The following is a 26,460-nucleotide window of genomic DNA, read 5'->3' on the forward strand; positions in this document are numbered from 1 at the left end:
CGCAGCCATCACTCCTGGGATATGCCTGTCCTTGGCAATGGATGCAAAGGCATGAAGTTGGTCTTGGAGGCAGCTGGCTGGAGCAATCCCCCTTCCCACCCCAGAGTGGATGGTCCATGCTGGCAGACTTTGGGAGGAAGGGCTCAAGGGAATGGAACCAGCCTGAAAGCTTGGGAGAAATGTATCCTGCTTGCAGATGCTCACATGGATGTGCCCGCAGGGTACAGCCCTCTCCTTCAGGCCAAAGCCCCTGAGGCCCGGGCATCTCCAGCCCTGGTCATAGGAGGACTAGGGCAGAGCAAGAACAGGGCAAGCAGCACCACCTGTCCCCCACTGCTCTCCAGCCTCCATCCAAATTCAGCTCAGGGGCTTTTCTGGGCCTGATGCAGTTTGTCCACCTAATAACCTTCAAATGATCTCTCTTCCAACCCCTTGTCCAGGTTCCTCCTGAACCCACACAGACCCTCCACACGCACAGCCTGCTCTAGGTCCTTGCTTTACCTGTTGTGCGCCTGCTCCTGCCCTCATGCCATAGCCCCAGTCCTTGCACCGTCACACCAGTCCATCCCTCCCTCTATCTCCAGTCTAGCTCTGACTTTGTAGAGTACCGTATCTTTCCCCCAAGACATCTCTTTGCCAGGCTGAGGTCTCCCAGCCTACTTGGTCATTCCTCAAACAGAAATTCCTCCAGCCCTAAAGGAACAAACCCAAACCGTTGCCACTGTCACCAGGTGGATTCATGCACCAACTGAACACGGGCTGCAAGGATGTGAGGCTTTCTTTGGACTAGAAAGGGCCAAATTTTCAATTATTTCCTCCCCTCTTCCCCCAACAACAGCCCAAGATGTTACAACCGCTCAGCAAGAACCTTCCCTCCTCCTTTGCTGGAGACAGGCAAGATATTCATCAACTGCACCAGTTCATTATATAGGCCCTCCTCTTTATGTAAACACCGAAGCCTCTTTCTGTCCCTCTTCGTACTTAAAAGCTCTGAACTTCCACTAAATAATTATCTTCACTGGGGGGAGAGGGGCAGCACTTTACATATCAAAGGGCTGCTTTGGAGGGATTTACAATAATTTAAGATGAAGTGGTAAATATTCTATTCACTCCAGTTCATCTCCAGTAATAATTATAATCCTATTAGCAAGGTCCCAAGAAAGTGATTGCATTATCATCTAGCGAGCATCTATGTGGATTTCTTGGAGGGGTGGGATGGGGGAGGCCATAGGCAAGTAAAGAAGTAAAAACAACAAAAGAGGCAATTGCCAGCACCTCCCCTCCCCCAGAAGGATTTGGTCTCCATTGTCCCGATGCTTCAATAGTGCTTTGCTCTGAAAATAAGAGCTTTTGAGTGCAGTAAGGGGGTGGGGCTGAAATGAGCATCTTATTCCTCTCGGTCACCCCCTGGTTCCCTTTCATTGCTGTGGGTCCCCCCGGTGCTGCTCCGGCCAACAAAGAGCACACGTTGCTGTTCCTGGCGGGCGCGGGGGGCCAGGAGCAGCGCCGCGATTAAAAGCTAATTGCTGTTTATGGGTGAGTTCTTTAGAATATCGCCCAGCATCACTGGACTTCACTGCCCACTGGTCAAGTCATGTGAGATTACTCTAATCTGTCTCCATTTCCCCCCAAAAAGGAAAAAAAGACTGGTTTTGTTTAAAAGCAGAGCAGGGAGGGGGCAGTTCTGTGAAACTCATGATTTAAGGGGGGGAGAAAAAACCCTAAACCCAGCAGGACACATGACTGAGCTAACTGGCAAACTGGGACTAAAGACTTCTTTCCAGCAGATCGCAGGGCCAACTGTCTCCGCCAAACTGTGTGTTTTATTCCTGCACCACTTTGCCTCTTACTACACCCCACTGGAGTGTTTAACTGGAATGTATCCCTGCAGGAGTGCTCCAGTTGCACCAGCGTAATCTCCTTCCCTTTCTTTCGGCACCTGAAGGCCACCAGTATAACTCCTCACCACCTCCACCAGAAGCAGGTAGCTCAGCTCTGCTCAGCCTGGCATGGATGTAAGTCAGCAGCTACTCCAGAGTTGGCATTGATGCAGGTCTGGAACAAGCTAAGATTACTTTCACAGTGTCCAAGAGTTTATTGAAAAGCAGTAGAAACATTTTTCTGTATAAATTAAACAGACAACAGCCTGAAAGGAAGGAAAGAGGAAGAATTTTAGGCATCTGCAGAGATTTCAGTGCTCACAACTCACTCCTGGGGAAAAATAAATTCTCCGGACTGCCTCTGCCTCTTACTCTATCACAACCAGAAGGATCAGCCATTTCTCTTCCCTCAAAAATTTATAGCCTTGAGTTAACATTATGTGTACTAAGCTCCTGCTATGCAAAGATTTGGTAGATCCACTTACAGATTCATTGCAAGATGAAGCTCTGCTCTCAGAGCCTCTTGCAGAGACTGCTAGTTTAACACTTGTACCAGAGACGTTAATTCTTGAACTCAGCTTTACTTGGGAAGCACTGATCCTGCCCTTCGTGGGAAGCTGAAACTAGTATCTGCTGAGCTTGGACTGGCTCAGCACCTGTGAACACAGAAGTAATGTCCCCATCCAGAAAAAAAGGCAAAGAGAGAGAGTCAAGGTCTGGAGTTATGAGCTTAACTGTAGAAAGAAATAAAAAAGGCCAAACCCAAAATGCAGCTCTTGCAAGGCTTTTGCTACCTCAGAGTAGGCTTAAGCAAAGGAAGCCTGGCTTGGATGAGACTTAAAAGCCGATAAAGAAATCATAGCTGCCAAGACATCCAAAACACATCCATGGTACCCAGGTGACAGAAGTGCCTCCTGCAGCAGAGGACATGGGGCCAACACGGCTATCACCTGGCTTCAGCCAACCCCAGGGACCCAGATCACAGGGGTTTGGCTTCAGGTCCAACAGGAGAACCACCAGGTTGTTCCCTACAGCTCCCATCACAAAGCCCACCACTTGCCGTCAGCTCTCTCGCCACGCAACAGCGGCTCAGCCACGTCCAAGTGGCACCAGTGCCCACCACTCACACCACAGCCTCTTCTCTCTCAACCTTTCCCTGCCATCAAGGCTCAGCCACAACCATCAACACAGCAGGAGGATCAGCCAGTGCTGGCGGTGTTCGGCCATCAGCAACGCACCCACCAGCCCAGCCCAGAGTCCATAGCCCCAGCCTGCTCCCACACCCACCAATTTGCTCTCTTAATTTGCAGCAATGGCACTCATCCTCTCAAAGATGTTACGAGCCCACAGGCACTGCTACTCACTAGTCTTGTGGACATCTCTCCTCCTCATAGGTCTTGGGAAAATGCTTCCTTGCAGCAAAGGGAGCAATCTCTATCAGGTTAAACCCCATGGACATGGGGATTTGGGGGAGGCAGAAGTGAGTGTTGAGGTACACAGAGCTGGCACTGCAGACTGCGTACAGCTTGCTGGCTTTCAGCTGGTGTTCCAGAAGCACATGTTTCAAGAATTAGATGCCCAAACCAAACAGCACCGTGACTCATCCAAGAGCGTGACTCATCCAAGAGCCAAACCACCCATCACTGCACATGGAGCAGAGCACCCTCCTGGCTCCCCCAAAGGGATGCACTGTGGGGCTGGACCCCACACCTGGCACAGGACACCCCTTTACCCATGATCTGTCACACCGGAGCACCCCGGGGCTCCCGCCCCTGGCTAGGACACCAGGAGGTATTCCTAACCCAGGTAGCCCGTGGGAGGTTATCCCATCAGCCTCTTCCCTACAGTACCTGCTCCTCAAGGCCCTTCTCCAGGGACCCGTTATGCCATATGCTGGTGGTGGGGAGCCCAGTGAGCAGACTACATCTTGGTTTGGACCCAAAGGAGACGTCTAATGCAGGGGGAGATGGTCACTTCATGTACCCCCTACTCATCTGTACGCCAGCTATGCACCGCTGCAGTATTCCTGTAGCCATGCTGCAATAGGAAGAAGTTTCCCAGAAAAGGCTTTGGTTCAAGAGAAGCAACCCCTGGTTGGGTCCATTCTAGGGTGGGGGGTCCATAGGGTCTATATGGATATGGATTTTTATGGCACGTATAAATTGACTTGCTGGTTAAGTAAGCACACAGTGACCACTGCAGCAGCCTCTCTCTAACCACCAAAAGCAGCTGGATGCAGGTGGCCAATCCTGGTACACCAAGGCTGAATGTGCAGAAACACCAAAAAAATTTCTGCCCAGGACAGGACTACAAGGAGATGAACTTCATCACCCCTTCCCACACTGTCCCACTCCCCTGGGGCACTGCCAAGCCACTGCATTTCACCTGCTCCAGTTTTGCTAGAAGGGGGAAAAAAAACCCAACCCAATCCACAAACCAAAGAGCCAACCTCAAACTAAATGTTGCACAAGTCAACAGCCACTGAACAAAACCGACCCAGCAAGATACCGGCAGGACCACGTTCCCCTATTGCCACATTCATAAATCACAGCCCTGCTGAGAGGTCTTTTGTGTTTTCCCCCAACACAGAAATTAATGCCCTAATCTGTGTGTCTGCACAGGCAGGTAACAAGTCACGCTGATAATGCCGCCCTTTGTTAAACACCCATGTGAGCAGTCCAGCGTTTGCACAGGGAGGTCTTTGCTTGCCACCTTGACACGCATTTCTCCTAATCAAGCCCAGCCTTCCTGTGCTGGGGCTTTACAGCTGCGATTACAGGAAAAAGCCTCCCGATAAGCCCCGGAGCCCCTTTCTGCCCTGAGCGACGCCCCAGCTTGCAGCCCTTCGCTCACAACCGATACTGGGGGAGCATGCCAGCAATTCATCTGCCCTCAGGGTAAGACATGCCAAAGGGGGGCTTAAACCACTGTGCTGGGTTAAAAGCCCCAAAAGGGACTAGCGCCAGTGGCAGCTGTGTGACAGCTCTGCTCCCGCTCCTCTTCCTCACCGTGGGCATAGCAAAGCAGGGAGGGGAGCAGGGAAACTGCTTTATTCCCCCAGCAGCGCTTTCCTCCGGGCACTGAGGGCTCTTGGAGCATCTTCCACATGATGGCTGAGCCAGAGCCCGCTAGCTCCTCCACAGCACGTGGGAGGGGAGCTCTCAGGGTGGCAGGATCAGGGCAGATTGAAACAAGCCTTGAGACAGATATACATCTACAGGTCTTCAAAAAAGCCATGTGGGATCTCTAGGAATCCACCTTCTGCACCTAAGGGGATCCTGTGAACATCCAGTACCACCTGAACAGCAGAGGCCTTTGAAACTACAGCTCAGACAGCAGCCAGCTTTCCATTTTCACTATGGAAAAAAGAAAGTTACAATTTTCTTCTGCCCTTTTCGATAATGCATGCATGTTCCTAACATAGGCCAAGTGATGCCAGCAAGCTGCTGCCAAACCCCAGCTGCATGACTCCACCTGCCTCTTCAGCAACACCCAAACCAGCCACGTAACTGTGCAGCCCCAATGTTCCTCCTTGACTGTCTTAAAGATAAGCCAATGTCCCCTCTGACCATCAGAGGATGGGTCACGTTCCCGGTGGCCAGTAATGGCAGTGAAGAACAAACTCATCAGAGGATGAGCTATGTGGGAAGGAGCCCAGCCAAGTAAGCATGTCCTGTACTCACCAGCTGGCTGCTCATTACCCTGAGCATCCCATTGAGTGGGTCAAGAATTTAACATTGGTTTAGACTTTATTCCAAGCTGAGCCACTCAGTTGATTGGGCAATCCCAAGCACAAATACAGGCTGGGCAGAGAATGGATTGAGAGCATGCCTGAGGAGAAGGACCTGGGGATGTTGGTTGATGAGAAGCTCCACATGACCCGCTAGTGTGTGCTCACAGCCCAGAAAGCCAACCGTATCCCGGGCTGCATCAAAAGAAGCGTGACCAGCAGGTCGAGGGAGGGGATTCTCCCCTCCGCTCTCATGAGACCCCACCTGCAGTACTGCATCCAGCTCTGGGCCCCCAACATAAGAAGGACATGGACCTGTTGGAGCGAGTCCAGAGGAGGGCCATGAAGATGATCAGGGGGCTGGAGCACCTCTCCTATGAAGACAGGCTGAGAGAGTTGGGGTTGTTCAGCCTGCAGAAGAGAAGGCTCTGGGAAAAACCTTATAGCGGCCTTCCAGTACCTAAAGGGGGCCTACAAGAAAGCTGAGAGGGAGTTTTTACAAGGGCATGTAGTGACAGGACAGGGGGTAATGGCTTTAAACTGAAAGAAGGTAGATTTAGATTAGATATTAGGATGAAGTTCTTCACTGTGAGGGTGGTGAGGCACTGGAACAGAGAAGCCATGGGTGCCCCATCCCTGGCAGTGTTCAAGGCCAGGTTGGATGGGGCTTTGAGCAACCTGGTCTAGTGGAAGGTGTCCCTGCCCATGGCACGGGGGGTGGAACTAGATGATCTTTAAGGTCCCTTCCAACCCAAACCATTCTATGATTCTATTAATTAATTTATGACAGTCTCCTGCCTCTTCCCAGCAAGGGAAGGGTGGCACCAACCACGACCCGAACCATCGGCAATCTGGACACTGGCCCAGTCAGTGTGTCTCCCATTGGGATGAGCTATATTTGCTACCCGCTGGAACAAAAGGCCTGACAAATTAATACACGGGTGATCCTCTCAGTACTGATCCCTAAATGCATTTTAACACAAATGGGATTGTCACCTCAACTCATTTGTTAATGGATTAGTGATTTAGACTCATAAAGCAGTAGCACTGGAAATTAAGATTGCTCCACAGTAAACAGACCAGGGCAGCTGAGTAAGAAGCATTTGTCCAGAATGGGATTTTTTTTCCCCAACATCTCCAATCAGGCCAGTATGAACTTCCTGAGTCTCTCCCTATCCTTTTCACCCCCCCCCCCCAAACATCAAAGACAGAAAATAAAATAACTTCCAGGACAAAGAAGCAGCATGCCCACTGAGGCAACTGAGCTACAGGTTCATGGTGCTACCACATCCCAATGCAGGTCCCCAGCAATGCTGCAGGACTCAGGGTAGTGCAGAAGGAACCAAACCAGCCTTGGGAAGGAGTGAAACTCCCAGCAAAGGAGGGAGACAGGCACCAATTAGGGAAACATGAAGGAGCAGGTCTGTCTGCAGACTCCCCTCCTGCCCCAGTCATTACATGGGAACATGATGTAGTCATAAACAGTCAACAAAATACAGTCAAGAGCTCTTTAAAGAGCAGGCTCAGCTGGTGGAGATGCTCTGCTGCAAGTACAACAGATGCAAAGCACTGCTTCTAATTAAAAAGGTATTCATGTAATTAGAGACTTCACATTGCCATACCAATGATTTGATCTAGTCCAGCACACTCACTCAAGCTGTATTTAAGAGGGCTCTCCATGCTTGCTTTCCACTTCTGACTACTTGGGTTGTCTTTCTTTGTAACCCTGCCCACCTCTTAACACCCCACAGGCTGCGATGGCAGGTCCACGGCTACAGTGGCAACCAGAAAGGACCTTATGGAGCAAAACCACGCATGTCAAAATCCAGCATCGACCTTCAGCATCCCACCCTGCTTCCATTGAGAGCCGATTTCCTTCCAGAGACGGTGATAGGGCTGAATTATCCCATAGTCCTTCAAGCCCTACTACATAAAGACCACAGTGGGCCGGTCTGCTAAGGCCTTGGAGCACAACCCAAGTGAAATGACTTTTCTCTGAACACTGAGGACTCTGAATGAGAGCTATTGTTATTCAGATGAAACCAAGTGTCAGATTAACAAATCAATGGGCATAAGAGATATAAAATGGGTTACCATTGAAGCCTTTCAAATACCCAAACATATGGATGAACCAATCGTGAATTGTAATTGACTCACTCGCACCTTTGATCTCTACACCCTTGGGTTCCCAAAGAGACAGCCCAGCCCCCTCAGACCCGGACTGAACTGATTCAGGACTCCATTGTGAGCCCTCACAAAGTCTTTTCTCTCTGCCTCCATCTCCTGGATGTAGATACAGCCTGGCACTTGGAAACTGAGACAAGACAGCTCTGCCTCAGAGAGCCAGGGAGCTGGACAACCTGCATTACCCAAACGCAACCTCTTGCAGGAGCCCATCAACCCTGGGCACCTCTTCCCACCAGCCCCCATCCCCGGTGGTGGCCCTCGTTCAACTGGATGTGCAGGAGGAGATGGCCAGGGGAGCAGCAGAAGAGGCCCCAGAGCAAGCACGGGCAGCGCGGATGCTCACTCCCCCGCTACTCCCAGAGCCGGCCCTGGGGTGTGTTCAGTTTTCCAAGGATTTCACTGTGCACAGCCAAGGATCAGACTTTGCTGATGGGTTTGTGGCATGCACGTGCCCCAACTGCAAAACCCAGACTGATCTGGAAGTGCTGAAAGCTGCTCTGCTCTTCTCCAACTACCTCAACAGCGCATATCACCTATGCTTGATTAAGAAACACAATTTTAAATTTTCCTGGGGTGTTTCTGCAGCTACATTAAAAGTAACCTGGAGTTTAAACTAAACATTATGTGTAAATTTTTACTTTTGGGATTGGAGTGAGTTTTGACCAGTTTTAGATAGATGCAAGAGAAAAAAACCAAAGAGCATCAGTTTTGGCACCACACAAATCTCAGATCCACAGGAGTCACAAGGCAAGAATTTGTTCGGGTTGTTTCAAGCCTCATTACAAACTTTAAGTTGCTGTAGCTCTTCTAGGAAACCCAGCCCAGCTTATTGTTCCACCTCCATGCTGCAAACCCCCCACAAACATTCTTTCTGTGGAGGTTTTAACCCCACACTGAAGTTGCCCCACCATCATGTGGGATGCTCCACTCTTGCTATACTGAGCCTCAAAGCAACAGGAGTCTTGAAAATGCTTGCTGCCAAAGGCAAACCCCAGTAGCTATTCCCAGCACTAAGCTATTCCCAGCATCAGGCACCGATATAGAGTGAAGTGATCCCCACGGGGAGGGCAGAGACTTTGCACGTGTCCTTTCCTCCAGCCCCAGCAAGAGGACTGGGTTTGATGGGGGAACTGGGTGAGCCAGGGAATCCCCTAGAGCAGGCGTTGCTCTGCCCCCATCATTTTTGGGCTCAGACCCAGTTGTGCAGCTGCGTAACCCAACTGGTAAGCCTTGCTGGGATGGCTGAGCGTGTGACAACTGCAGGGCTCACCCGCAGAGGAACCGAGGAAGGAGAAGACCGTGGGGAGGAAGGCAGGCGAGAGGAAACTCCCGGGCTCTTAATCTGCTTTAGGACCACATGAGCTTGCTGTTTATATATAGCTTAATTAATTATTACACTGCATTTAGCAGTGTGACCTTGAAATCGTCTCTGGGGGGAGCCAGCAGCCGCGGTGCAGCCAGGGCAGCCAGCCAAGGCGCCGGTGTGTGCCGAGACACTCGCGCGGGGCAGGCTGCTCCTCCCGCGCGTCCGGCTGTCCGGGCAGCGCCAGCCTGTAATTACGAGGCTTCGGAGCAGACAGCGGCTCCCAGTCCCTCTCGGCTTGCAGCAAACCCAGGTTGAAACCCTAACCGGCTATTCCACTTCTGCTCTGGCAAGGCTGATATCTTCTCCCAAGGCTTCGTTCGCTGCTCAACACCCCCTACTAGCTATTCCCTCTGCTTTTCAAAATGCCATGCAGACAGCCCAAGGCTCATTAGCTACCAGACCGGCTCAAGAGGGAAATTAAAAAAAAAACACAAAAAAACAAAAAAACAAAACTACAAGCTTTGTCTTAAGTTGCAACAAGTTCAGCGCACAGTGCTGGGGAAGAGGGAAGGAGACGGACTTGCTAAGCTCTTCCTCGAGAAGGGGCAATGCTCAGCCTGTTTGGCTCTTAGGCAGCTCACTTTGCTCAGTCCAGCTGCAGTGAAGCCAGGGCAGATGTTCAGGGATGTCTACAGGCACCCACCAAGCCCACCGCCCTGCTGCTCCCAGGTGAGACCTTCGGGAACTTCCCCCATCTCAACCCACTTGCGGAAGAAGGGGACAGATCCGGCTCCGTTCCAGCACAATTCCTTAAACGCGGCACCGGAGGCGGGTGCAGGGGGTTCAGAGCAGAGAGGCACGGCGTCTCAGCAATGCCTTCACCCCAACGTGCAGAGACACAGGGCACAGCAAAGCCATGGGGTCCCTCCGCAATTCACATTTAGCAGCTGCATTCTCAGCCCTGCATATAAACCAGCTGAGGACCACGTACAGCCACTGCGGGGACCAAAGGGCTGAGACACACCTGCTGTTTACTCCAGCACCTCCTGCTTTCATTCCAAGTCTAATACACCTGTAAAAAAAAAACAAACCGAAGGCATGCCAAAGCAGCAGGCCTTGCCAGTTCTTAAACAAATATTTAATAGCTCAATGAAGCAGCAAAGCACTTTGTTAATAAAACGCCGGGGTTTCGTCCTCCCCCTAGTGACGGGAAGATCTCTGCACCGAGCCACAGCATCGCCCGGGCTCAGCCGCCCGCTGCAGCCCCACAGACCCAGCTCCAAATCAAAAATACTAATGCAATTTAACCCCAGTGCAATGCCAGTGCATTCTGCTTCTCCCGCATTTAATCACTTTCACCAAATCAGCAGTTTTCTGAAGATTTCCCACCCGTCCACGTGCCACTCGCCTGTACTTTGTAGACTTTCAAGTTTTAAGACAAGTTTGCATTCAATACTCGAGACAGATTGCAAGCTGGGGGCTTTAATATAGAGATTGTCTAGCTGCTTTATCAAAGTTAATCATTGTAGTGGATTTTGGCTTCTGTGGAGACATTTTCTGCACCCACAGGCACATGGACAGATGCCAAGGGCCTGATCCTGGAGCCTTCCCCAGGCAGGGCTTTGGATTGCATTAAACACAGCCAAGTTTAGGGACCTAGTCCAGTCTTGGCCACCAGCATGCTGCTGAAGACTCATCTCCTCATCAGAGCCAACCCCCCACGTGAAAAGTGTATTGTTTAAAGAGAATCAGTGTTTCTACTCCAGCTGCGCTCAGTATTGCCGGACCGTGGTTGTGGCAACTAAGGATTTGGCCTTGCATTCACTTTCAGCAAGGGATGTATAAAATATATACATCCACCTATAATATTACACATCGGCATATAAAATGAAAGCCCATGCACAATTCTCACTTTCTTCTGGAAGAGCTGCCTGCTGGGCTGCCAGGAACGCACACCGGAGGGGAAAGGCCGTGCCAATTCAAGAGAGAGGTTACAACTGCTCGTTTTTATTATAAACTAACCACTTTGGTGGATTTGCAGAAGTCCCCAGCAGTACTAGCTGAGACGACTGGCCAGATTACAGCTCTGGTCTTACAAATTTTAGCAGCACAAGATTTACAAGAAGGCAAGGAGAAGGGAGGACGACCCCCTCCAGCAAAGGTTAGCAGAGCCAAGCTCCTTGGGTGATGCTGTACAAAGTCACGTCGAGAGCAGGGTTAGCCTCGCGTGGCCCTGCATCCGAGACTGGCTGCAAATTAAATTCTGGGTCAGATCCTCTGCTGCCATGAAGTGCGACAACTCTCTTGAAGCCAGCACTAAGTCACAGCGTCCCTCAGTAGAGATGTTCTTTCTCTGTCCCTTTTCTGTAGGGAGAGGAGGAAACAAAACTGCTTTTGAAGCAGGCTAGTTCCAGGGTATTTCTGAGGAGGTTAACACAGATGTAAAGCATTTAGCAGAACACGGCATTATTTTTCTCTAAATAAAGCTCTCTCTTCCCTGCTGCTCACCACGTGGCAGGGCGCTGCCATGCTCACATATTTTAACAGAAGAAATTTAAAAAATTGAATAATTCATTTACTAGAAGTCAGAGTGAGGTCTTCTGCCGGCAGCACTTCTACACTTATTTTCCTCTAACATTCCCACCAGCATCATCTAAACCCCCAACCACCCAAGTTTCTGATCCTCTCTGAATGACTCCCAAGACAGGACCACACGTGGTTGCAGAGATGGGACGCAAGGTGTTGCAGGTCAGCAGCCAAGTAAGCCAGCTCACAGCTTCCCACACACCCCTTCTCACCCCTCAATGGCCCTCGCCCCCTCCCAGTATGAGGGCACCACATGCAAAATCACCATCACCGAGTCCATTTTCCTCCTCCATCTACAGAGCTATTACAATAGGAAAATCGCCATGGGGAATGCTTGAAGCCAACGTGGTACCAGGAGAGGTTACCTCCATCCCATCACTTTTATGGACAAACTAAGGTCTACTGCACATCATGTCTGAGCAGTCCCTGCCATCCCCAGGCAGAAAGATGCGGTCCTGGCCTTGGCTTCCTCCTCTCATCTGACCCACAGCACGATGCAATGCCCTTCCCAACCTGCCTCTGGGCTCCTTGCAACCACCTCCAGTCCAGGAGCAACTCTGTAATGGCAAAGCTATGCCACCAGTAACCCCCCCCACCCTGAATTAACCCCTCCTTCCCTCTGAGCCTGCTGATAATCAATACGTTTCATCATGGGAGCCCTTGTTTCTATTAAGAAAGTCAAGATAAGGTCCATTTACTCAGTTGCCTTCCAGCTGCTGCTGGTGACGGCTGCTGGGCTGAGCTCCTTTAAAAAGCACATGGTGTTTCTCTCGAGCTAATTAAGAAACACACAGCGAGCTGCTGAAAGACCTGAAATTGCAACGGCGTGGGCAAGCCCCGGTACAGTCATCAGCAGCAAGTCAGGACCCAGCACAGCACTTAGTCATTTCACAAACCAAGGAAGAAGCCTCTCCTCCAGCCCCTCCTCACACACCACATGGTGACAACAGGTAGCAGCCGATAGCCCCTGACCTCCTAATTACACCACTGAAATAACGTGCCCTGCTATTTATTGTTCTTTGAGCCCATATGTTAACTGTCCTGCACGGCCCTGGCTGATTCATTATCCCCTGAACCCATTGATCACCCATGGTCATACCACCAGAAGAGATGAACGCTCACGCTGAATGATCACTAAATTAGACTTCTTCCTACTTGGGATAGATTAATAGCACCGAACCCAGGCTCAAGCAGACAGAGCAGTTTAGCAAGCGAGGTCTGATGGTAAGACAAGTCCATGATCAGGCCAGGTTGGAAATACAGCTCAAAAGAATGGTGGTTCGGGTAGAGTTTTTATAGCCACTGCATCCAGGGCTTGCTGGATGCTTTTAAAAACAAAGCCTTCACTGGAAGCGCCTTGAGGTATCCAAAGCTTGGTGTGTGTTACAGACATCTGCCACAGCCCACTTGAAAAGAAAAAAAAAAATAAATAAATCCCAAACCCAGAGTCAAGCCCGTGGGTTTTCATTCCCATCATTTTCATGCCAAGAAGAAGCACAACGTTCCCCAGCACGCCGCGCGGTGCTGCGCTAACGCGATTAGCCAGGCAGATCCACCATCCACATAAGTCACCCCCAATGCATGGTCAACTTCGAAAAGTTCAGCAGCTCAACAGGTGAGGCCATGAAACCCGATCACGGCAGACAATGTCGTCCCCCCCCCAGCGTCGTGCTGGGAAGAACTTGTCACGTGCGTCATATCGGGCAACATGCTTGAAACGGAGCAGCGCGCTGAAACCCCAGCAACACGAATAATCTTTGCCATCTGTTTGAACAACTCAACCCTCCTCAGATCTAAAGGAATGATCCCATGCAAACACAAGGGCCTCACTGACTGATTATAACAGCCCAGCCCTTCTTTTTTGGGGCCATTTTCTTCCAAACTTTGCGCAGCAGCTAAGGCAATGTCATGGGGAGCTGCTACAACGGCCAAGGGGGCACTGAACCCTGTGCAAGTGTCAAGGGGACCGTTAAAAGTCCCCACTCACTTAAGTGCAACACAATGCAAGGTCAGTAGTTGATTTTTAAATTTTTTTTTTACATCAAGGAAACAAAATCTCAACGGGAAAGCTGCTTGGCAAAGCCATCCCAGAGAATGCAACTGTCCTTTAGGATACGCTCATTCCAACCCAACGCAGCTCACGGGAATGCGCTGGAGGAACCGGTCTTTGCTCAGATACGGTCATTTGCACTCTAAGTCTGGTTGGGAGAATCAAGACCGTTCCCAAACTTCCTGGGGCCAATGAACCTTGCGACACCCAGCGGAAACAACACGTCGAGTTTTGCAAGCACCTGGTTGTGTCCGTGCCGACACCTCCGTGCTGCCGGATCCGTGTCCCACCAGGGAGGCTGCGAAGCTCAGTGGCAATTACGTGGCAGGCGTTAAACCCTCGCTACCACTGTAAAGTCGGGATTTAGAGAAAAACGGGCAAATGCAGGGGCAAAATCCTGCCTTGCTCAAGATCTGCCCTTGGTTCAGCAAGGCTTTCACTCCTGAACTTTTAACCAACATCACCTTGTCGTTCCCCTGCTCCCAGCCTGGCCCATTGCAAGCATCAGCACTGCACTGCTTGCACCGCCCCACACTGCTTGGGGCAAAAAAAGAGGCTCCTGGGGAAAAATAAAAAAATGAGGAAGTTTCTCATGGTTCAGGAATTGCTGTGAAGCAGCACTTTGCACATTAAGGTCCCCAGTGCTTATTTAGGTGATTGGGGAGTTTAAGAAATGCATGTCTGAAGCTGTTTATTGTACACCACCGCACCGTGGGGCCTGATCCTGCTGACCCAAACCACCCAGTCTCAGCATGGAGAATGAATTAAGGCAGCTTGGAAATAGCAGGAAGATGGGAGCCCCAGCATTTTAAGAATTCTCCCACCCAAAAAAAGGAAAAAGAAAAAGAGGTCTCCCATCTGTGCGGCTAGAGGCAGAGGAGCTCAGGCTAGCACCGCTATCGAGGTTACAGCCGGCGTAGCCATGGCACGGGGTTTCATAGCAGAGGGCTTCAGACTTGAAATATAAATCAATGATGTTGAGTGGGGCTGGGAACGCTCAGCCCATGGCAGGAGGGACTGGGTACTACAGCCCACTGGGCCTAAAATGATTAAAAAAAGAAAAAAAAAAGACCCCCCCCAAACACATAACACTAGTGACGTGATCTTTTTTTCTTACCTTACATTAATTATAGGACAACAGGCTTTTAAGCCTCTAGTATATTTAAAAATGGATCACTGTTGCATGAAATAAGAAAGGAAATAAAAAAAATTCAACAACTGATTTTCTAGGCTTGCAAGAAACACTTCCCCCCCCTCAACCCATATAGTAAACCCCTAAGAAAACAACTTCCCAACGGGCTGCCAGGCAGGCTGTTTGTCCGGGCAGCCGGACACATGCGCGCACAGGCTACAGAGCTGAGCTCCTTACTGCTGCAAAGAGGAAACTTCTTTATTATCCAAAAATTCCAGGCGCTACTTAAAATTAGTTTGCAATAGTGGCTGGATCCCGTTTCTCCTCTGTCATGGTACATATTTTCACTTGAAGCAGTTAACATGCTGTATTCATTACCGGGGGGAAAACCCCGCAATGTGCGTACAGAAGTTATTTCCATTAGATTTCTAGCTATCTCACTATTGAAAAATCAATTTAATTTTTCCCTCTTTTCCCTCTGCTTTTTAGGAAATGTGATCAGCACCACTTGATGCTATTTTGCCTTTCACACAAAGGGAAAAAAAAACCAAACAGATTTCATTTCACTTGACAGAAAATGGAGCAAGAAAAAAAGTTTGCATTCCCTCCTTCAAAAGTTATTTTCTATAGATGAAAACTTTAGACAGAGATAAGTAGTTAATAAATATGATGAAATGCAAATAGCCCAAAACATAAGCCTTCATCAAGCTAAATAAGCAAATTTGTGATGCCTTGTGCCTCTCAGAAATCTGAAAAAAAAAAGTTACATTAGAACACTTCATTATATGGCAGGAACAACTTAAACAAACAAACAAAACCTCCTAACAGATATGACCAAATTTAGCCGGAAACCAGTCAAATAAAATGTACTTTCACTGAGACGTGGGTAAAAAATTGCATGTCCATCTTTTCAAAGCTAGGCAATTGCATTTAAACTGCAAGGACCGGGTGCTGAGAACACAAGTAACTCCCCCTGTTCCAAAGTTCAGTCAATTTGTGCAAAATCCTCTGAAAACAGACAAGGCTTGCCCAGCTCACTGCGCTACGGCTGGCACAGCAGATATTTTATAGCATTTTTAATCTGATTTTATTGGGCCATTAAAAAGAAAATACAAACACATCTCCTTATTGACATTAAGATAATAAATAAAAGTCTCATTAGAGCTTGGAGAAATAAGCACACTCTTGAGGAGCGTGGAGAAGCCAAGATTCGCTGAAGTCAGTGGGAGTTTTGAGCCATATAGTCTCTGATTTCTAGCGCTGAAATTTATAGGAACAAACTTCTGCCATCTAATTCAAATTGAAGTTAGAAATAACGCACAATTACCAAATCAGCAGACAAGTTGTTTGAGCAAATACATCCTCCCCCCATATATTTTGCATTATTTAGTCGTCCCGTGTCGTCGTGTCCCGTCCCGTCCCCCCCCCCCCCCCCCCCGCAATTGATCCGGGTCCTGGTCCTGCAGACAAACACGCTCCGATCCTCAGGGTGAATCATACCCGAGTGATTTCAAGACCTTCAGCATCACGTACCGCTCACTGCTTGGGAGCATCAGCACTCAGACCTGAAGATCTGTCGGATTTCAGTTAAAACACCCCTTTTGCAAAGACGCTATCTAATAACATAGCAGTGTGTTTGCAGGGATAGGGCCCACGCTACTTAAAATTAAGCAGCTGATAAGGTGAAACTTTAAGAAGTTACATGCAACTTTGATGCCAGCTTCTCCAAATTTAAAAATAACGTGTAGCCTTTAAATATTGACTTTCGCCCACTGCATCTGGGATAACAGATTAACATAATCATAAGCATTATTCTCTCCTTCTCCCCTTCCACCTCTTACTTGTAAAAGATTAATCAACCATTTTATGGTCTAATTTAGGTGCCTAATTAAAAACAGAGTTCAACACGTACACACCATTTTGCTAATAAATCCTGACAGGTCTTCTGTTACATGCAAGTTCTCCTTTCAAAACGCGATTTTAATATTTTTTTTAAAACCAACTGAATTTATAAAGATTTCATCTTAGTTGCTACGGGACAACACTCTGCATCCTCCACCAAAATTCTAGAATTTCATAAAACGAAAGTGCTTTCAAAAATGACTTCCTCCTCGCCAGATCTTATCCTGCATTCATTTCACTAACTGCTGAGGGATGGCAACATTAAAAAAAGAGACATAAACCTAATCGGACTTGCAGGGTGGGAGTTTCAAGACTACAAAGCGGTTAAAATTCAGAACTTCACAGCTCCCATCTAGCTTCAAAGTTTCCAGCTCTGCTCGTTTAGTATTCCTGTAAACACTCAGCAGAAAGACGTAGTCGAAATATTCTTGATAAAGGAACTTCACTCATAAAAGGATGAGGAGAAACATAAATGCGGTTCGACCCCGTGCCCGGCGTCCCACCAGAGCTGGGGAGCACCCATCGCCTCCCGTGCACAGACATCCCATCCCATCACGCGTGGGGCTGCTCCTCGCAAAATTCCTTCTCCATCCACCCTTGCAGGATGCAACCCCGTAATTTATAATTTCTCCCCAGCCAAAAAAGTTTCATCCCGTCCCCAAAGCACACGTTACACCGTCGCACATCGCACCGCTATCTTATCCCCAGCGCTAAGCTGGAAATTGCAAGCCTGAGCAATTTATCAGCTATAAAGCTGATTATAGTGGTAGGAGAAAGTTTAACGGGGAAAGAGCCCTGCGAAGCGATCGAGGAAGTTTCATCTCGAACGCGGAGCTGCCGCCGCGCTCCCAGAAGGGGTCAAACCCCCCCAAAACCTGCCTTTGCCGGGGGCAGGACCCTGCCCAGCCGTGTCCCCCGACCCGAAGGGGATTTCGGACGTGCCAGCCATCCCTCAGCAACACCCCAACCCGAAGGGAAAAAAAACATACGGTCCAGCAAAAGCCCTGGGAGCCCAACGAAATAAGAGTGTTACAAAAAAAAAAAAAAAATTATTAAATTAATATTTAACCTTTATTTCAAGATGAAATACGCTGCGGCTAGCACAAAGCCTGCAAACCCCCCGCCGCCGCTTGGGCTAACGGGGAAAGCAAGTTCCGCGCCGGGGCTGGGGTTTTTGGGTGGGTTTTTTTTTTTTCGGGGTTGCTTTTTCGAAAGCGGGGGTGCGTGTATTTAGCGGAACATTGACATTTCGCCCCGGGCGCTCCCCCGACCTGCTCCGGAGCCCAAGCCGGGCGCCCCCCGCGCAACCCCCGCACCGCGCACCTCCCCGCCGGGGCGCAACGGGGGACACCCCCCTCTCCCAGCTCCCGCCACCCCCTCACCCCCCCCTTCCTCCTCCTCCTCCTCCCCGGGAGCCCCGCGGTGCAGGCGGAGAGGCGGCTACCTGTACCAGGCGAGTCCCCGCTCGTAGTTGCGGTCGAAGAAGTGGGGCTCGGCGCCGACGGCGCGGACGTCGGGGTGCACCCGCAGGAACTCCAGCAGCGCCCGCGTCCCCCCCTTCTTCACGCCGATGATGATGGCCTGCGGCAGCCGCTTGGTGCCGGAGCCGTTGAAGAAGGCGGAGATGGGGCTGACGGCGTCGGGCGCTGCCCGTTGCTCCTCCAGGCTGCTCTCCTCGGCCGGCTCCCCCGGAACCGGCGGTAGCAGCTGGGGAAGCGGCGGGGCGGCGCGGGGCGGTGCGGGAGAACCGCGGGTCGCCAGCCCGGCGCAGGAGCCGGCGCAGGAGTAAAACATATAGAGCCAGAGGAAGAGCATGATGAAGAGCAGCAGGAGCCTCCGCCTCAGCGGCGGCAGCGCGACGGGGACATCGAGGCAGCGGTTCAAGCGCTGCCCCATGTGCCCGCGGGCGCGCCGGGATGCATGGCTGGAGTCGGTCCGGCTCGGTTCGGCTCTGCCCGGCGCCGCATGGGCACCCCCGAAGCCTCAGCACGGCCCCATAACGCCGCGCCGCGCTGCCCGCCCCGCTGCCCGCCCCAGCGCCGCTCTCCCGCCGCCGGCAGCGCAGGCAAAAGCAGCGGCGGAGGCGGAGCGGCGGGGCCGGCCCGACGGGCAGCGCCCCCAACCTATCGCGACGGCGCTGCGCCGCATAATGAGCCGGGCGGAGGAGCCAATCGGGGAAGCGGTCGGCTGGCGGGGGCGGGGCGGAGGAAGGGAGGAGAAGCGCTCATTGGCTGGCGAGGCGGCAGCGGGCGCGGGAAGGGGGGCGTTCCCATTTACCACAGCCTCGGGGCTCGCACCGTCGGGGCCGCGGCTTCGTCGTCCTCCCTCGCCCCCAGCGCTGCCCGCGGGCCCGTACGGGCCCGCGGGCAGCGCTGGGGGCGAGGGAGGACGCCGGGAACGCTGCGATGGTGCTAAAGCACGGATTTGGAGATGAACAGCCCCCCCCCCCCCGTTTCTCCACGGCACCCTTTCCCCTCACCTCAGGCGTAAGCAGTGCCCTCAGCTTGAGTGAGCGTTGCGGGGATCTCCTCCCGCCGCGCTGGTCCTCCCACTCTTGAGCAGCAGACCCCAAATATCAGAGCCCCCAGCCCTCCTGCGGATGAGGAACAACGTTCCCTTTTCCAGCTCTTCTGTCCGGTACCCACCGCTAATCCAACACGGGCTAAAACACCATCACGGAAGGGTCCTCAGCCAGCTCGGAAGTCCTCAGAAGCCCTTTTTGAGATGTTCTTGCTACTCACCTTCTGGCTCATCGGTGGCTGCGTCTCGGGGGTGGGTGACGGGATTCCCGTAAGCGATCAGGAAAGCACTTGGGGATGAAAGGTCTGGAGGTGAGGCGGTGGTGCTGAGGCTTTTATCAGCCGCTGTTCCCTGCCCAGCACATCTATCCAATGCGACGGTGGAGCATTATCAAGCTCCAATACATTATCCTAAGCGGACTTCGCTCAGGTGTACGTTCCGCCTCACCAAAGTGGGTCTCCAGCATCATCTAGTGCTGTAAAACCACAAAGGAAGGGACATCTGTGAGGATTTCAGTTTACAGACCATGGCTGGGCTCTCAGACTCTCTGGCTAATGTTTGCTAACGGGCACTTCTCTCCCCACCCTGGGTGAGCCAGGCCCTGGATTCACACGGGGAGCACCCTGGCTCCTGTGGCCTCTGGCTGAGGCACCCCGTGCATTGTCCATTCCCCAGGGTTTCCACTCGAGAACATTAATCAGACTCAGCTTTATTGCTAAACAAGATTTAATGATGAAGTAGTAAGTTTAATTGCTGGACTAAAGACAGGGGTTCAGAGGTCTATCTGCTGTACAGACACAAAAGCGAACCATAAGACAAGATAATGCAGTTCTGGATTATACCTGTCAATCCACCTTTCCCCCAGTTCCTTTAGTGTCTCAGCTAGATTAGGACGATGACAACCCAACCTTCCCACCTGGCAGGCATGTCCCCAAGACTTTACAGCTGCACACCCCGGTGCGATGGCTGTGTCCCTCCTCTGGAGGCTGCAGGACAGAAAGAGAAGTAAGAAAGTCCACATACTCCTGCCTTGTCCCTGGCCAGACTGGGATTCCCCCCCCCCCCCCCCGTTCCCCCCACGGCTGCAGGGACTTGCCAGCTGGGGGTTGGGCACTGGGACACCACTGTATTGGGGGCATCTCAGTCATTTCCTCCTCCTCCTCCTCAAAGTATTTGGATTTACCTATTCTTTTGATGTGTGTTGGCTTTTTGATGAGCCACACCTTTCATAGCGCTGCATTTTCTGAAATCCCTGCCTGTACAAATACCTGGTGAGATATGTCACAGGCCACATATTGGGAGTAACATGTAGAGACCAAGCACAACACAACAGCCTGTGAAAGCTGAATTAAGAGTGTTTGGCCAAGGAGACCCTTCCCACCACACCATCAGCTCTGGGACCCTCCTTTCCAGGACTGGATTGCGCCAGTGTTTTCCAAGGAACGGTGGGGATTTTGCACACTCCGTGGAAGCACCTTAGTCAGCATTCATCCAGCAAACATGTAACTTAGCAGCTTCGATGCATGCGTGCAGCATTTCTACCATGTTTTTGTCAGAGGATGCATAAATTTTTGTACTGAATTAGCCTGCTTTCAGACCACTGTTGCTTAAAGTGCAGAGCCAGGTTTTGCTGAAACCTCTGCCTTTTGTTTTAAACTTCCGCTCCTGAACAAAAGGCAAATCTTTTCCCCACCAAGGGCCTTGATTTTCTTGTGTGTCAGAAGCAACAGCATGATGCTGACTTCTTCATTTATCAGCTTTACATCAATTCATGAAAAGTGTCACGCCAAAGTGACTTGTTCTGATCACACTGGCTGTGGTGTGAGCATCTTGTAAAATCACAAACTACAAACTAGAGTTTACAAACTAATTAAACCAGGCAGATTGAAGAGGGGAAATAAGACCCTGAGAGGTGTATGACTTCTCCAGAAGCTGCTCAGTGGGTTAAGACAGAGCTAAGAATAGTGCTTGGGCCACCCAAACCCCCATCAGTGCCACTGGTCCCCATCCTTCCTGGGACCAGGTATTTGCAAAGCAGATTTTGGGATGACACAAAGAGATCTTTTGTGCTTCAGCTATGGAATCAAACAGCGAACAATTCCAAAGCATTTCTCTGCTGTGAGATAAAATAGATGGCACTGCTGGGCTCTCTGTGGTATGAAGGGCAATACCAACCAAGCAGAAACGCAGTTGCAGGAGGAATTGCCTTCTAGTTTCTCTCTGTGTACTGGTAAAGCTCTGCCAGCTGGCCCAGACTGGTAATTGTGAAGAGAATTACAGAGGACACTTGTAGGCAATGCATGAATCACAGTTGTGGGCAGCAATTGTTCCACAGGTGACACAGGCTGGCTCTCCTGGACCCGGATTTACTCATCTCTTTACTCAGTGTTTTGTACAATTCAAAACAGAAAACCTGCTGCTTGTGCGCAGAGGTTGCTCCATTGCAGGTTCCTACACCCACGAGGTAAGAGGAAAACCATTCAGATGGAATAATTCTCCTTGTTCCTTACATCCACCAGCACCAGCCAGGATAACATCAACAAAATGTCACAGAAAGTTTGGTTTAAGCCCTTAATATATGTCAGCTGTAGCTTGTAAAAGTTGGATTGGCTTTTTAACAAAAATAGCCCCAATATAGGTTTTATTGTAATTGTATCTTCGACAGTTGGACATCAGGAGTTTTTTCACTAGGAATGGCAAACAGGTAAGTGAACAGAAACAGCATCCGAGCAAAGGTGGGTCAGGAGGATGGCTGAGATCGCTTCGTCTGAGCTCTCCCTGGAGCAGGGGGTACCAGGGGGGCAGGTTTTGGCAAGTGGCTTGGGAACCAGTTATGGCTCCATCCTCCAGACTGACCCACCTGCCTCCAGCTGGAGCCTGCACGTCTGCTCGGCAGGGCACAAGTCTCCTCCGTACCTGCTGCCACCTCGAGAGCAGGGCTCCGGCAAGATTCACATGCTTGCTCTTGGCTCTTGTAATTTGTTTAATGTCCCACAGGCAGCAGTTTTGGCAGGAGCATGTGTGTTGTGCCCCACTGATGAGGGCAACAGAGCAACAGGGGCTAGACTGTGAAGAAATTGGGGTTGGAAAGAAATGGGCACAAACAGAAATGCAAGACTGGGTTTGCTCCATGCTGTTGCTGCAGAGCTCTTGAATCATAATAGTAGCTGTCGTGCTAGCTGGTTAATCAATAAACTAATTGAGCTGCATCAGTACGGTCTATGGATCCCTTTTCTTGATGATTGATTCATTACACAGACAGCACTGGGGAGGTGCAGCTCCTGACAAGGGGTCATGGTGGCACTTAGTGGAGCACCGCTGAGATAAGCCCGGAGGGTGCCCAGCTCTGCAAAACACACTTGTTAAAACAGGGCAGAAAGCAGAAAGTCCAGCACACCTTCAAGCCGAGATGATCAAAGTCCCCAGTGAGGACAGAGGAAGGGTCAGGTCTGCGGGCTCACCTTGCCAGCATCCCCCCTGGATGATTCTTGCCAGGCCATGTGCCCTGCAGCTGCAGTCATGTGCTTTCCAGCATCTTCTTGGAGTCTGACACAAAGCAGCATCTCCCAGTGCTGATCCTATCCTGTTGGCCTGATGCTGAGTTTCATCTTGTTGCTTCATCCCTTCCCAGCTAGAAAATCCGTACATCCTTTTAGCAACCTTTATTTTCCTGCCACTGAACAGGCCAGTTCTGAGATGCTCAGCATCTTCTTTCTTTCTTCTGAAGTACAAAGACTTGTATGTCAGTGAGAGGGCACACACAGCTCTGGACACAGCCAGTCCTGCTGGAGCGAGAGATAGGAGCAGGTACCCAAAATCAAACCAGAGTGCTCTTGGTCCCAATCCAGACAGGATGGTGTTTTCCATGACACGGTCATAGTTCTGTTTGGAGAAAATTCACCATTTCATGATGTTAATCAAGTGCATGTTCATGGGAAAATAAGGCATTCTGGAGCATGTAACCCTGGAGTGCTGCGGCATACAGTGACCTGGCCAGAGAGGAGATGACCAGCCAATACCACCTCCTTTTTGGGAACATACAGCACCTAGCACACTGAGATGTAGGGCTTTGATGTAGGGCTTCTGCATGCTATTGTGTGTCCTCTGCCACGTGTATATATCTATAATGGGTTTTTTTGTTCTTATTGGTCTTTCGCAGTACTCTGAGATGTTCCTCAGCCATGGGTCCATGTCCCCAGCCCTTGCCCTCTTGCAGGGTCCCAGGATGAGAGATCCCACATATCTTCATTCTACTTCTTCCACCCTAAGAAGTCCTCGGTGCTGTCCCCTCTCTTCCTCTCTGTCCTGTGTGTCCTTTGGAGTGGACCCTGTGGGCTGGTGGACTGTAGCTATTTCGGAGCAGAGGGGAGCTGAGGATTGCCGATGTATAAATCTTGTGCGTCTGTCAGCAGCCTCCTCTCCTTTTGTACTGCAGCACTTCCATCACTGCACACATCTGCTGGACTCATATTAATGTCACGATAGTGAGGTAAGAGCTGGGGAAAAGGGCCCAGAGCATTTGGGATTTTATCCTGAAAAATGCATGCGTTAGTATTAACCCCCGGAGGCAGAGCTTGCAGCGAGTGTTACGTGGGTGAGGATTGCTGGACTGGCAGCCAGTGACCATCCCAGCTGCAAAGAGCCAAGTGGCGAGGCTGGGCTACCCTGGGGGTGAAAGGCAGTGGGGTGACTGCAGGTGGCATCACTGGGACTCAAAACAGGTCAGCCACTGGCAAGGAAGGCGCCCAGGGCTTTATTCAATGTCTCTGCACATAAGCCCAAGTGCCACGTACTGCTCTGGAGCCCTCAGATGTGGTTCTGTAACCACACCAGTGCTCAGGGACATCCCAGGGACATCGCTGCCTCTTGCAGCATTTTGCTGCTGAGTCCTGGGCGTGCTCCCACCGGGCCAGCGGGCAGCACCACTGTACAGATGTAAGAAGAGATCTTGTTTCTCTCAACCTGAAACCATTTCCTTTCCCCCACTGCCCTCCCTCCCCTCGCCCCCTAATTCGTCCCTGGGGTTTTAATATCTATTTCTCCAAGTGCCACGGGCCAAATTTACTGCTCGCATAACTCCACCGACTTCAATGGAGAAGAGCGTTTAGGGTGCTCCAAGGAGGCGTAAGTAGGAGTGATGTGATGGAATTGAGTAAAGGAAAATATAGTCTGACTGTCAAGAAGAGTTTCCTACCAGCGAAATCTATAGACTGTGGAAGTTTCCCATGGGAACAAGCAGAAACCAAGTTGCTGAAGTCATTTTAAAACAGCACAAGAGAATAGGAAATCAGCCCAGTGACTGGCCAAAAGGAAAGGTGAGATGACATAATGTTACTTCTCCTTCTCTAATTTCTGTGGCTGCATTGCTTTGTCCATCGAATTATTTTCATGTAACTGGATTTCTCCTTGTTTTTTGAGCGATGAGACGGCCCTTGCTGCTTCTGGAGATGTTTCAATTCCTCCGCTAAATTCTGTCCTGGATTAAAGCAATACCCACTGCAGCCCCTGTTAGTCCTCCTGTTATTCCTGCTGCTTGCAAACCTCTTCTGGGGTCTTTTCAAGCTTCTTCCCTGACTTACCTGAGTCTTTGGCTCCAGTTCTTTACTTATGTAGCTGTACAAAATGAGTCAGTCTAATTTGGGAATAGTGGCGGGGCTCATCCGGGCCAACACAGAGGCACACCGGGCTACAGAAGCTATCAGACACGGATCTGTAAGTTTCTGGCAAGCAGGAGAGAGACCAGGGATGAAAATCTTCCTGTCTTCAGGGAGCGTTCAGGTAGATTCCTGGGAGATCATCTGCTGGAAAATCATAAAGGCAATTAGCACATGGTGAAACACTGCTTTCCCTGCTGACTTTTGGTTCTGATAACACCTGCCTGCCTATTTTGGGCTCGGTGTATAAAACCGGGTCTGCACATGCAGTGGGCATGCCCAGCTACCACCCGGTGGCTTTTGCAATCTCTTGCCCACAGAACTTCCTAATGTATTTATGAATGACTTAACATTCGCTCACTGTCTCAACATTAGCAACTTAAAGCTCTACTGCTAGCAACCTCCTACCTCGCTCAGTTCCCAGATAATTACAGATTAGGACCGGCTAATTTTTATTTTTGTAAAGCTGTCAGAGATCTATGTTTGTTATTATTGTCTCCTAGGTTGCCAGTTGCATAAATACATATGTAAAACCTCCTTTGATCTCTAAGTATAATGACACAGATTTATCAAATGTTTGCCTTTTTCTGTCTCTTTGAAAAGGCTGATTTATGGAGTGCAGCCCCTACCTCCCTTCCTCTCTTGAAATATGAAGTGTTTGTGAGCAGCCAAGGTAATATTTAATATCCTGCCAAGAATCCTTTGCACTTCCTAACAAATGAACTACAACCTAACCAAATGGTTCACATCTGTTTAGCCTCTTCTCCTTTTTAACTAAACAAATTAGCATTAGAATACCTGGGAGGCACACAAAGTCCCTTTCTAGATGACAGAACACAGACAATTATTAGCAAGGGGAGTAACTGTACTGAAAGGAGCAGGCATGGACCTAGCAGATGTTTTCACATCTCCTGTAGTGTCCATGAATGACCCGCACCACAGAGGACATGCTGCCACGGCCTTTTGAAGTGGGCGAGGAGTCCATTCACAGTCCCCTTCTGAATGAAATTAAAGGCAGCGGCCTCAGCTAGTTAAATGTTGCATTTAAACCGCTTCCAGCAAAGATAAGTTTTGCTGGGTGTTCTTTTTCCTCCCATAAATGGCTAAAATAAAGAGCACTGCCCCACTCCTCCCCATCCATATGCCAAGCTCGGCGATAGTGTCCTGCTCAGGAGGCAACAGGCAGTTCTGCTTTTATTTCTGTTTTCACCAGTGGCTTCTCATCACAAGAGCATCAAACCACCCAGCCTCATTGCCCCTTCTCTCTGTGAAATAAGGTATAATGGGTTATTTGGGTTTTAGGAGAATCGCAAGGCGCAAATGAACATCTGCAAAGTATATTTTGGTTTATTACAGGCTTCTACAGTCTACACATAGGCAATTACAAACTCACAGCCCTCCAACCACGTGGGGCCTTTCAGGCACCCCTGTTCCCGCTGGAGTCTCAAACACCTTTTAATCAGAGGCTCAGGAGCAGGTTTTGGGGCTGAGGCAGGATGGGATGGGGTGAGAT

The 26,460-nt window shown here is 50.3% G+C and overlaps 1 protein-coding gene across 1 annotated transcript in view; it reads right to left on the reverse strand.

The window, feature by feature from the left end:
• The window catches only part of LOC138688132 (heparan sulfate glucosamine 3-O-sulfotransferase 3B1-like), a 31,718-nt gene extending 12,900 nt beyond the window's left edge, over positions 1-18,818 (reverse strand). Inside the window, exon 1 of the mRNA XM_069798907.1 lies at positions 18,218-18,818. Within this exon, the coding sequence (XP_069655008.1) occupies positions 18,218-18,669 (452 nt within the window). The 5' untranslated portion in view covers positions 18,670-18,818. The remainder of the gene's footprint in view (positions 1-18,217) is intronic.
• Between the last annotated feature and the right edge of the window lie 7,642 nt (positions 18,819-26,460).

The sequence above is a fragment of the Haliaeetus albicilla genome, chromosome 12, assembly GCF_947461875.1.
Source record: "Haliaeetus albicilla chromosome 12, bHalAlb1.1, whole genome shotgun sequence".
NCBI lineage: Eukaryota > Metazoa > Chordata > Aves > Accipitriformes > Accipitridae > Haliaeetus > Haliaeetus albicilla.